The sequence below is a fragment of the Lynx canadensis genome, chromosome D1, assembly GCF_007474595.2.
Source record: "Lynx canadensis isolate LIC74 chromosome D1, mLynCan4.pri.v2, whole genome shotgun sequence".
Lineage (NCBI taxonomy): Eukaryota > Metazoa > Chordata > Mammalia > Carnivora > Felidae > Lynx > Lynx canadensis.
Genome location: NC_044312.2, coordinates 43892113 through 43905932, shown reverse-complemented (window position 1 = coordinate 43905932; position 13820 = coordinate 43892113). Strand labels below are relative to the sequence as shown.

The window sequence follows — 13820 nt, the reverse complement described above, 5'->3', positions numbered from 1 at the left end:
TTCATGTTTATCTCAAGAATATTTTGCAGGTATACTAGATGACTATTATATAAACTTACTTAAGGAATTATATGCCACCTGCATTATGTATTCAGTGTATCTATTTTAATTATTCAAAATTTTTCTGCATGGTAGACTTATGTATTTCCCCATGATATAAATTATGTATTCATGTATTCATACATGATATAAATTATGTATTCATTAATTTATATCATCATGGAGTCACCTATATTTATTTTATACCTTGGGTTATAACCTAATACTACTTTATTTATTCTGTGGCTGAAATTTTTCCAGTTTTGGCCACTGGGAGTGATATCAGTGGGTTCCTCTGGTTCCTTTTATTGAAGAATATTTCTTCTGCTCTATTCACTTTTTATTTTCCTTCTGTTATTCCAATTGCATGCATGTTACCTCTTTGAAATGATCACACAGCTGTTGATTTTTTCCCCATTCTTTTTTTTCAGTTTGCATTCTAGTTTGGGAAGTTTCTATCTTCAAGCTCACTGATTCTTTCTTTAGCCGTGTCAACTCCATTGATGAGCACATTAAAAGGCATTCTTCCTTTCTGTTACATTGTTTTTTTTTCTAGAATTTCCTGTGAATCTTCCTTAGAGTCTTTCCACCTCTCTGCTTCACCATCCATCTGTTCTTGCATGTCCGTTACTTGTCTTGTTACAGCCCTTAATATATTATTCATAACTATTTAAATTCCCTATGTGATAATTCCAATACCTACCTCATATCTCAGTTAGGGTTTACTTTGCTTTGATTGCTTTGTCTCTTCAGGTTGTTATTTTCTTGCCTTTTGGCATGCTGTAATTTTTTATTGAAAGATATATTTTATTGAGTGATAGGAACTGAGGTAGACAGGCCTTTAATGTAAGGATTTATGTTAATCTGGCAAGGAGTTGAGCTGTGTTTAACTGCAGCTGTAGGTGCTGGAGGCTTTAAATTTCCATAGGTCTTCGTTCTTGTCCTCACTCTTGAGTTTGGGCTTTCCTGTATACTATTCCTCAGATACTGTCTGTCTTGTAGCTCTTTAAGCTGTAATCTCTGTCATGATACTGGAGCTCTGTTGATTCATGGTAAAGTATTAAGGTGGGAGCATAGGTTGTGTTCTAAAATATCGTGATTAAAATCAATCTTTTACTTGGCCAGTGTCTTGGGGCTGTGACCTTCATGAGTGTTTCTCCAATGGTATAGCTTTTCTTTCCCTGTTTCCTGTTTCTTTGGTTACAGCATTCCCAATTTATTCCTTGAAACCCTGGCCAATGTAGCCTATGTTTTATTTCCCCTTAAATGAGACAGAAAAGCTGGAATCCCCTTCCTCTAGCTGGGATAGGCCTTTGGTCGTCATTTCTTCTGAATTAAACAGGTTTGTTATGGAGAAGGCTGAGGGCTTATTTCATAATGGTACTTCTCTGCAGTCGTCTATGCAGCTTTGGGGTGACAGTTTGTCCAGTGACTTCATTCTCTCATGGGCCAAGAAAAGTTATGGATTTTCCACTTGTCTAGCTTTTTCTTGCTAGACAAGAGGATGGGAGTGCCCAGGGTTTTTACATGTCAGACTTGAAACCAGAAATCTCATGTTACTTTTATACATAAAACATATCCTTTCTTGTTTGTATCCATGATCATCTGTACCTTTTCCTAATTCTAGAAAACTTTCTAGATATAGTTGATATAAATCTTTGGTAGGAAGATAAGGTCTTCTGAAAATGGCAGTGTGATTATCTAACCTAAGCATCAGAATTCCAATGTGAGTCATTTTAGACATGGTTTGGTGAAATGAACTGAAGATGAGTACCACCGATGAAGAATCTAATCGAGATTAATACCTTCATTTTAAAAGGTTGATAAGGTGGGTGAGCACATTAATGGTTTTATCCATTAAATCTTTTGGTGCTAAGAATTGATGTCCTTGTCCTACCTAGTGAAGAATTTTTATTTCTTGGCAGGAAAAAAAAAGTTTATAAGCTGAACTACAGTAGTAATTTTTCTCAATTAACAAAAGGCACAATTTTTGCCTCAAGCCCTTACCTGGTAGCTCATTGGATATTGGGCTCTTTTGCAATCAAAGTTTAATAGGGATGGGGGAGAGATTAATTGGATCAAAAAGCCTCCTTCTCATTAAAAAAAAAAAAATAGATTTGCCAGTTGAAAAGCAGGTAAACATTGTGTAAGCGTGTTTAAATATTGTTTAAACATTAAATATTGCTTAATACAAATAAAATACCTTTTAAAATGTTATAATACAATTCTATTTTTTGTTAAAATATATATGTACATATATGCACATTTTATAAACTAGATACAACAAAATACGAAGCAATTATATGAATTTTTTTCTTCTCTCATTTTTGCCCATTTATGTTTTCTGAATTGTAAATAATGAATAAGTAATGCTTTCATGCAAGGAAAAAACTGCAGAATTTAAAACAAAAAAAAAGCTGATTCATAAAATTTTAGGTCTTGAATAGAATTTGGGCCTTATTCGTTAAGCCAATTCCAAATTTCTTTAGTTGAGAAGGCACACACAGAAAAGCCAATCTTCCCATATCTTCTCCTTTTTCATTCCTGCCTGTCAGAATCATAACCTTTCTTAAAAAGACCCAGCTCAAATGTACATGGCTTTGGCATTTCTGTTATAGTATGTCTCAGGTCTCTTGCTAATTGTAAAGTTCTTCCAGTATAAAGTTAATAATGAGGAGGAGGGAGAAGAGGAAGAAGGGGATGAGGATGATGATGGTTTCTACTTACCATTTGTTAAGCAATTAAATGTACATCTTACTTATGTTATACTAATTAATCCATAAATATTATTCCCATTTCACAGATGAAGAAAAGGAAAATCAAACAAATTAAGAAACTTTTACAAATTTCCCTTGTCATAACCCATGGGACTCAGTTTTTTATGTAGGCTCTTGCTGCTCCAAACTTTGACGCATAATAAATACTGAATAAACTTATTTAGTAGTTGAGCTATTTAGAGATCATTTGGTATTTGTGGACCAGATTTTCAGTATTTATCAGTGACCTGCTGATCCCTTGGTTAATTCACAATTAAAAGCCAACTTTAACCACAACTAGCATTTGAAGTCCAGATACTCTAAACAAATAGAACTATTTTCCAGTGTGGAAAAAATGAACTGCCATTCTGCATCATTGTTTTCTTCTTTATTTCCATTTTTTTTTTCAATTTTTGTTTGTTTGAAGCATTATTACTTTCCTTTTTAGACGCCATCGCCAGGACAATGCACTAACTTTTTATCTCCTGGCACAAGTTTTATAGCTAAGTAACAATAGCTTAGTTATTTAGTACTTCCGTAAATATTATCACATTGGATAATCCCTTTGGAAATAGGGCAAACATTACTGCTTTCATTTAAGGACGAAGAGGCTAGATCTCCAAGAACTTTAGTGATTTGCTTAGAGATATACAGCTTTTAAAACACAGAGCTAGGCCTTGAGGGGAGTTCTCTGACTTTAGGTCTTGTGTCCTTCCCTCTATTATATAGCCTGATAATACAAAGCCATTCTCTTTGTCACACTTTTAATGATACACTATAAATTCTTCCATAGGTTAAGTTTCTACTTTGTTCTTAATCTTTTTAATCTCTTAATTGTTTATCTTTTGTTCTGTCATAATTTTTAATTGCACACAAGAGACTAACTCTGGTTGATTTAAACAGAAAAAGAATTTGCTAAGAAGATATTGGATAGCTCAGGAAATCATGGAGAAGCAGGTTCAGAAATGAGTGGGAACAAGGGAAGAGGGGAGTAGCAGCCAAGAGATCTGCTAAAACCATGCTATAGAACACAGGATATTCCTTTCCTGGTACTTCTGGTCTTATAATCCCTAAAAATTAGATGTTGTTATCACAATTGTCTTCCCACTACCAGAATAATTTGTCATTGTCCTTGCTTCTGTATGTCACTATCTTCTGTTTCAAAGTCTTGGATGAATATATGATTGAGTATGAATCGTATGGTCATACTCTAGCTTCAGGGGAAGATGGAAAGCCAAGTCCAGGTATTTTTAGTCTTCATTATGGGAGGTAAGCTCTTTCTCACCCCAAGTCTCATTAAGCATACACTTCGCCAAACAGAACAAGATGGTTGAAATAATTGAAAGTCCCCTGCCATGACCAAAAAACAAAAAGCAAAAAACAAACAAACAAAAAAACAAATTTTAGTACTGAATCCAACTTAGTTTTATGTGTTCTTTCTTTAGGCTAACTTTCTTTGAAACAAGAAACATATTTAATTTACAACTCTGATTCAGTTGTCATTCAACCAATAATTACCCTTGTTCTGCAGCATTCTGAAAGGTCTAAACTTGTCATGTAAAGTTCACTTACCTAAGAAATTCCCTTTCCATAGTTACCCTCTCATATTTCTTTCAAGTGAGTGAGCTTCATCAGGGGCTGACAGAATGAACTAGTGCTTTACAAAATATTTTCAAAGCATAAAAAATATATTTGGCATCCTTCCATGTCTTGGAATTTTAAGATATGCCTGGTTATTTTACTTTAAGAATTATAAATATTTCTCTTATAAACATGTTTCTGAGTCTGAATAATCCTTTCCTCTACAGTATTTTTGAACAATGGCTCCGAAGGCACCATCCTCTTCAAGAAGTTTATCCAGAAGCCAATGCACCCATTGGACACAACCGGGAGTCCTACATGGTTCCTTTTATACCTCTATACAGAAATGGTGATTTCTTTATTTCATCCAGAGATCTGGGCTATGACTATAGCAACCTACAAGATTCAGGTAAAGTTTAATTTCTTTCATATGAAATGATGAATCTTGTGTGACCAATATCTTTTGAGGGACTACATAACCTTTTGTTTTACAATGCTATCCCCAAAGCCTTTAAATTGGGAAAGCATACTACAAACCTTAATTTATCACTAATTTATTATTACATGAACTAAGTTGCAAGGATCTTTAAATTCACATCTATTCTGCTTAATATAGGGCATTTTGCATATGGCAGCCGTGGAAAGAACATTACAATTAAAATCAGAAAGGAAAAAGAGGGTTTAAGACATGACTCTATCAGCTGACTGTAAGGTGACCTTGGAAATTTTTCTTCACTCTATGAATCTCAGTTTTTTAACCTGAAATATTGGGGTCAGAATACTTCAAAGAGATATTGTGATAATTAAATGAATATGATGTATTAAAGAGTCCAGTGTGGTGTGACAAAAGATAAATATCTTGTAGTTTTAGGGAAGCATGGGCAGCTCTGTTGGTTCAGTGTCTGACTCTTGATTTTGGCTCAGGTCATGATTTCATGGTCGTGGCATCAAGCCCTGTACTGATCTATGCTCAGCTCAGAGCCTGCTTGGGATATTCTCTCTCTCTCTCTCTCTCTCTCTCTCTCTCTCTCCCCCCGGCCCCTCTGCCCTTCCCCTGCTTGGGCACACACTCTTTCTCTCCTTCCAAAATAATAAATAAGTAAATAAATAAATTTAAAAAATTACCAAGAAAACTTGTGGATGTTTTAATTTTAAGCCTAATTAATAATAACAATAATAATAATAACAACAACAATAAGAGAAAGAAGAAGAAGGAGGATGAGGAGGAAGAAGAGGAGGAGGAAAGTCAGGAGGAGGAAAAAGAAGAAGAAAGCATGATTAAAATGATAATTGCTATGACCATGATTAACCTAATAATATAAAACTCTAAGATGATAATTATATTTGGGCTTTAAATAATCTTCCTGAGTAGAAATATCAGTATCTTCCTAATAAATGTGGTACAGGTAACAATGTCTTCCCCCACCCAAGAACCTGCTACATGCAGATCTCGCACATGTGTTACTAATCAATCATACATTAGGGTTAGTATCAGTATCTGTAGTAATAGGTGATCCCACTGATACTGTGAGAGTTTAAATGACTTTCCCAATATCAGACACCAATATGTGGAGGAGGCAGATTTCAATACTGTAAGGCCCTCTCTTCATTTCACTACACTATGCTTCTACTCTAACACAGGAGTATCAACATCCAAAAACAGTAGAAAAACAAAACAAAACAAAAAACAATAACATATGGCTTGAGAGTAAGGGGTATTCAATAAGCAGTGATGTTTCATTATATTCATTGATAATTCATAAAAATTATAATTCATAAAAACAAGTAAATTAAACATATTAATAACATTTACCAACTTCCTACCTCTTGTGCTAGATTCTAAGGACATAAAGGACTGACATATTTCCAAACTTCAAGGAGCTCTAAATTCAATGTGGAAGTCAGGCAATTGTGCAAGAAAGTACAAAACATCAGTCTGTGTTAAGTGCAGCAAAAAAGTCATAAACAAAATCCAACAGAGGAGCACAGAGGAGAAAGCAATGACTTCTGAATAACTCAAGCTATTGAGTTGAATAACTCCCTGAATAACTCAAGGAGAAAGACAAGACCTTGAAGGATGAACAGGGCAGAGAATACTATAAATGAAGATAATAACAAGAAAAATAGAGGTGGAGAATGTACAGTTTATTTACAGAATGCTAAATTCTCCTATTTGAGTAGTATAGGCAATGGAAAATTACCCTGAGGAAAGAAATGAAATCATTTAATAATAGCTAACACATACTGAGTATTTTTTATGTGCCAGAAACTCTTTTAGGTGTGCTGTGTGCATTATTTAAACTTCATAACTAACCTATGAATTAGGTACTATTATTTCTTTTTTCCTATTCAGATGAGAAAACAGAAGCCTAAAGTATATAAATAACTTGTCCAAGTCCATCTAGCTAGTATGTGGCATAGCAGAACCACAATTTAGGGCTACCAGGAGAACCTATATTTTATCAACATTTACCTGCCCTTTGGGGATCACTAGTTGAACAAATGTGGCTTTGATTAACCTGTTTTGATTTATCTGAAAATCACAGGCAATGGAAGGAATACTAAAATGGCTGGCTTTGGAAATCAGTTATTTCAAAACCTTAAGATCACTGAGAATGGGGAATTGCAAAGAGCAGAGATGTGGTAAGGGGAGGGCTTTCTGCAAGTCAAAAAAAAAAAAAAGACAGTCTCAAGTAGCATGTTTTCCCTTCCATCTATAAACACCCCACCATACATAAAGAAAGAACCATATTTGTAATGGCTTTTCAAAGATTCACCACTTAGCATTTTATGATTTCCATTTCCAAAACATGCCATATTCTTTCATGGGCTCATGCTTTTAAACATGCTGTTCTCTCTGGCTAAATTTTGATCCTGTTTATCAATTTGTCAAACTCTCAGATATTAAATCATTTTATGCATATATGTAGTCATGTTTAATCATTCCTTTATTAGAGTTACATGGTAATTTTTTATGTATGAATCTTTCCCCACTCCACCTTGACCTTGTACTCTACAAGATTAGAATTGATATCTCTCAAGCTTCTCTAGTTTAAATATCAAATGATATCTGGTTATTGGGGTGAAATCAATGAATCAAATTGAGTACAAGTGATATTGGTCATGAAAGATAATATCTCTTAACCAATATAAGTAAAGCTTGCTAGAAAAATGTCAGCCCTCTTAATACTCAGGTCATTTTTAGACATGTATTTTTAACATATTTCAAGCCTTTGATCACACTAGGTATTTTCTAGGTGGTGTTTTTGATTTATTTATTCTTTCTACATACATTTAATAACTACTTTGAACAAAGCATGTTCTTACATACGATGGATACAGTGGTAAACAACATAGTCTCTATCTTTATGGAGTCTACATACTAATGGAAGACCTTAAACAATTACTTACCTAATGACTTATTTATTTGGAGATATACCTATTTCTAGGGGTCAATGAAGTGATATTTCAGAGGATATCAGCATGAAAGAGAGAAGTGATTAGTTGAAAAGGGGGGGGGGTCTTGATTGCAGATTTTGGCCATAGTGCTAAAATAACAGAAGCCATTGATAAATTTTAAACAGATTGTCTTGAGTTTTCTAAAGATTACTGTTACTGCAGTATGTAGGGCATTTTGTAGCAGTTGCAAAGCACTTTCAGGGAAGGTGGTGAAGATGCTATTACAAGAGTCCAAGAGGTAGGTAGATTGGCAGAAAACATGAAAGAATTTGATATTATTTTGAATTTATAAAATGTACAGAACTTGGAAAATGATTCCAAGGTGATAATCATGAATTCATATGAATCATAGGAGGCGAGAAAGAAGGAGATGTTAGGGATGCCTTTAAGCTTTCTGGCCTGTGAATATGATGCATGGTGATACTGTCACTGAGACAGTATCAGTAAGAGCGAGGCCAGACATGGTGGGAATCTCGTGTCTGCATTTGTTATGCAGTGAAATGGGATGATAGGAGACATCAGGGTAAATATGTCTCTGGGGCAGTTGGTTGGCCTTGAACTCAGAAGACATTCTGGGGGCACCTGGGTGGCTCAGTTGGTTAAGTGTCCTACTTCAACTCAGGTCATGATCTCATGGTTCATGGGTTCAGGCCCCACGTCGGGCTCTGTGCTGGCAGCTGGGAGCCGGAGACTGCTTTAGATTCTGTGTGTCTCTCTCTCTTCCCCTCCCCTGCTCAATGCTCTCTCTCTGTCTCTCAAAGACGAATAAATGAAAGAAAGGAAGAAAGAAAGAAGAAAGAAAGAAAGAGAAAGAAAGAAAGAAAGAAAGAAAGAAAGAAAGACAGACAAGACAGACATTCTGGCCTGCAGATAGTAATAGGATATAAGTTACAGACATCAGCAGGTAAATTATTATCTCTGCTAATCTTCACAATCTTATGTAGTAGTGATTTTTATTTTGTTTTGCAAGTAAATTGAGAACAGAAAGATAAAGTGGCAAATTCTAAGTCATCAAGCAACTAAGTGGCTAATACTGAATCCCAAACTAATTTTCTCCCCCATTATGCCACACTAGACAGGGTCCTCTTTAGTCCCTATATGTCTTGTATATTATGTTCCATCTCATGGTTCCTTCTCTGTAGTCCAAATGGGTACTTTTTACTGAAAAGGCAACAAAATCCATCAGAAGAGAGAAGGGAGAGGGGGCTCAAAAAGTCACATTAGGGGACTTAGCTATTTATTATTTATTTCTACTTAAATATTTAAAAAAATAAAGTTGATTTGAGATGTTGTATCTGTTTAGGGTACTTTTCATACAGCTATGGATATATACCATTAATTTTAGAAAAGTTTGGCTTTAAAATCAACAATAGCAACTGCCTGTTTTCTAGTTTATGAATTATTCTATTGCTTCTGTTGTACATTCAAGGAGTTTAAAATTTATTCTTATTTATTGCTAAACTTTAGGCCTACTAAAAAAAATTTTAAAAAACTGCTTCATGTAATTTAGTTCAAGAAGTTTATTATTCATCATTCAAGTACTCATGTTTGTAATTATTTAAGTGTTTTCTGCAAAAGGCAGCTGAGGTCTGGCATTTGTCAAACATTTTCTCTTATAATCGAATTTAGTGATGCTTTTAAAAATTGAGCAGCAGGTGATTTTGTTTGCATGCATAACTGATTAAAAGGCGAGAACAAAAAGCTTTGGAAATAAAAGGCTGTGTCCTTAATGCTGTTGGAAAATGTGATCCTGCTTTCTGTATGATACTGCTCTATCGAGAGCTGCCTCATACAATACATATAAATAATTACAACACATAGACAATGGTGCCAAGTGTCACAAGTGAGCGAAGAAAGAAATAGTCTGAGAATCCAAAAGAGAGCTGACTTGAATCAGTAATCAAAGCAGTTTTGAGAGAGAAAGCTCTTATTAGAAGCTGGTTCAACTGAAATATTGTTGAAATTATTATGGAATAACAACAATCATTAACAGTTATAAATTTCTTTCTATGTGCTAGGCATTTTACCAAGGGCTAATTTAGGTAGCCAAAGATGGAACAATTATGATATAAAAAATAATTTAAAGGTGTACTCTTTGGGTTCCAAAGCAAGTAGCTGAGAAAGAAAGTCTGAATTTTAGTTTAGAGCCATTGAGAAATACAAAGAGTGTTTCAAAGAAGTCCATTGGTAGCAGTAAAAATTGAGACCACTTAGAGTGAACTGAAGTAGATAAATTTTAAGAGAGGCTGAAGAGCAGCACAAAGAAATAGTACTTTAAAATTGTGACTTGAGCTGAGCCTGAAATAGAGGAAATCATATTTATTATGGAATCTCTATGTACCCTGCATTTTGCTAGACATTTTAAACATACTTTATATATTGAAGTGACTACTAGCAATATAAGCCAGGCATTTGGAGTCCCATTTTCTAAATAATTTTAAATATATTGAAAACAGTAACTTTTTGATATTTCTTTTTAATTTTAGCTTTTTTGCTTTCATTGCTTAGATTTAAATGTCAAAGTTCTAAATATTTTATATAATGTATTTGGTAATGTTTATCCTTTGTAAGTTGTTGTCCCTTCCTGATGAAGAGAAACTCTAAATTTCAACACTGTTCAAATTAGGCTTAATGAGTTCTAGGAATTTTAGAGGTAACTTAGTGACAGCTGGCAAAAAGATGGTGTCAAGGACAGAAGGAGAAATGGACAGGGTTTTAATCCTATTAAATAAAAAAGAACATTCCTATTTTAACCATTCTGAACATTCTGAATCATTTTAAATTTTATTTCATGTTGCTACCCATGATTTCCAAGATATGTTATTAAATAAACATTCCTTTTCTCATTGGCTTGTGAATCTCATTTTTATTATACATGGAGTTTACATATACATAAAACCTTGGTTTGCGAGCATAATTCATTCTGGAAACACGCTTGTCATCCAAAGCACTTGTATATCAAAGTGCATTTCAAGAACCATTGGCTCAGTTGTGATCATATGACATTCAGCATCACATACTCATATTGTAAGATATCACTCATTTATCAAGTGAAAATTTATTACAAATGTTTGCTCATCTTGCAGAACACTAGCAGAACAAGTTACTCATAATAGAAGGTTTTACTGTAGTTGCAATTCCAAAATTTCCTAAGGTTTCTACTCCATCTTTTATTGTAGTGGACATATAATTAACTTTTTTAAATAATCAGGACTTTCAAAAATGCAAATGGCATAAACTCCATAGGAATGGGATTAGATTAAAAAATAAAGGTATTTTTTGGTTTAAAAAAATCCAAGAAGGGATGAACACTCAAACTCTGGGAAAGGCAGAAATGCAGCTGAGACTGAGGAAGAGCAGGAACCAGGGAACTCTAAGCCCTAAAAACTCTCTGTCTCTCTGTCCCTTTGTCCCTCTCACTGTCTCTCCCATTCTCTCTCATCTCTATTTCTTGGAGTGCATTCATCCTGTCTTCTACAGGTTGAGAAGTCAGGCTGTCATCAGTTCCCAAGACACCTGGCAACTGCAGCACAGTAAATTCTGAGAAGTGATTCTGATTGGCCCATCTTGAGTCAGTGGTCTACCATGTACCAATCAACTATGACCAAGGAAAGAGTTTTCAAAGAATGTTATAGTTCCTGCATCAGTGAGGGTGGGAAGGTAGGGATTGAGAGCAGATGCAGGTTCAAAGACCTGTGGCTTAAATAAGTTACTTTATTTATTGCTCAAATAGCATTTTTGGTGTGTTGTTGAATATTAGCTCCATAATTCCAGGGTCCGGAGCTCTTCTTTCTTGTTTCCACAAGACGTAGGGCTTAATCTGGACCACATGGTCCATGATGGCTCATCAACACACTATCTGCATTACCACTAAGCAAAAAGAAAAAAGGAAAAAGGAAAAGATACATTTTTTTCTTTTTAAGGAAAATGCCCCAAAGTTACATATATTGCTTTCGCACAAGACTTGAGTCACATAGACATCATTTGCTTCAAGGTAAGCCCAAGATGCACTCTCTTCTTTGTATACAAAATGAATAGGAATATCTTGGAGTCTTTTATAAATAGTGATAGGTATTTTTAAATCAACCAAACGGATACAATAAATTATTAACTACAAGGGAAAAATAACATAAGGAAATGTAACCATTCCACTGTGAATATTATTTACATACTAAAACTAACGAAGGGGCGCCTGGGTGGCTCAGTCGGGTAAGCATCCGACTTCAGCTCAGGTCATAATCTCACAGCTTGTGGGTTTAAGCCCCATATTGGGCTCTGTGCTGACAGCTCAGAGCCTGGAGCCTGCTTAGGTTTCCATGTCTTCCTCTCTCTCTATCTGCCCCTCCCCAACTTGCGCTGTCTCTCTCTTTCTCTCTCTCTCTCTGTCTCAAAAATAAATAAACATTAAAAAAATTAAAACTAATGAAAATCCAAGATGTGGATTTCACCCCAAATCATGATGTTATTATGCCAAAAAGACTTGGGGAAGAAAAGGGGAGTTGTAAGATAACAAGAATCATTACTTCTATATGAAGAACTCCAGATATGAACTTGATGAATTAAAAGATGGTAATATTTGCCTATTATTTTGAAATATGGAAGCAAATATCAGAATAAAGAACTAAAAATTACAATAGTTGACTTGGTTGTAGGCACTGCATAAATTACAGATCAGTTGATTGATTGTTATCAATCAACTTTAAAACATTCCAGCAAGGTGGTATTATGTTCCTGCCTTCCTGATAAAGAAACGAAGGTTTAGGAGTATTAGGTGTGAATTTTCTGAGCTCTTATAGCCACTAAGTAGCAGAGCTGGCATTCAAACCTAAGTGTCTGACTCCACAGTACTCTGAAAGGATAATTAATGATAATGATGATGATGATGATGTTAATGATGATGCTGATGCTGATGATGACAACAGTAAAAACACTGGGATATGTTTCTGTTTCAGAAAGGGACATTTTTCAAGATTACATTAAGCCCTTCTTGGAACAAACAAGTCGGATCTGGCCATGGCTCATTGGGGCTGCTGTGGTAGGCTCTGTCCTCATGGCTGTGCTGGGAAGGCTCACTAGCCTATTGTGTCGTCGCAAAAGAAAGCAGCTCCGTGAAGAAAGACGGCCCCTCCTCATGGAAAAGGAGGATTACCACAGTTTGTTGTATCAGACTCATGTATAAAAAGCTTAGGCAATAGAGTAGGGCCAACAAGGCTGACCTCACTTTAACTCAAATGATGTTCAAGTCCCCAGGGGATGTTCCAAGAGCAGTCCCCGGTATTGGTTTGTGAAGACTGTTACCAGAATTGCCATCTAATACAAAAGGTACCCCTCCTCCAATTCAGGGAGAATACACCTGTGCTTGCCTTACTGCCTTTTGATCATCCCTTTGACAGTTTTCCTCAAACCCATATTTCTAACAAAAGGATGCCATTTGGTAATGAGTAACTTTACTTGTATCTGAATGAAAGTGCTCTCATAAAAATGTGGGAATAATTTTGATTTTTGCTCCTGATTGTTTAATGAAATGTTTCTTTTTTATTGTCTTCTTTCTTTGATTTTAATAAAATGGTAACAAATTGACATAAACTGACTCCTTTGAGCTTGGGAAGTACATTTTTGTTTTCCTCAGAAAGCATGTTTCCTTTATATTTTACATTCTTGCTCCAAAATGTATTAGGAACTTCAAATAAACAACAACCTTTAGCTCTTTCCTTCCATAGTTCTGAATATGTGTTCGATGATTCACTGAAAATAAAGGCCCCACCCCTACAACAAATATGGCTAAGTTCCTGTCCCAAGATGTACTCATTAACTATGCTGATCATGGTGATAACCCTATTAAAAGCTTTTTTTTATCTTCTAAGAAGAATTTTATTAGAGAATATTTAAAATGCTAGGAAACATTTGAAGTTTGAGAACCATTATGTGAATTGCCTGGCTGCAGTTCTAATAAAATAAGACTTGTTTCTCTTGGCTATTAACACC

At 35.0% G+C, this 13820-nt stretch overlaps 1 protein-coding gene across 1 annotated transcript in view; it reads left to right on the top strand.

Moving 5' to 3' along the window:
* Positions 1-13367, top strand: part of TYR (tyrosinase) — a 105191-nt gene extending 91824 nt beyond the window's left edge. The window contains exons 4-5 of the mRNA XM_030332539.1: positions 4604-4785; positions 12788-13367. Coding sequence (XP_030188399.1) covers positions 4604-4785; positions 12788-13014 — 409 coding nt within the window. The 3' untranslated portion in view covers positions 13015-13367. The remainder of the gene's footprint in view (positions 1-4603; positions 4786-12787) is intronic.
* Positions 13368-13820: the final 453 nt, after the last annotated feature.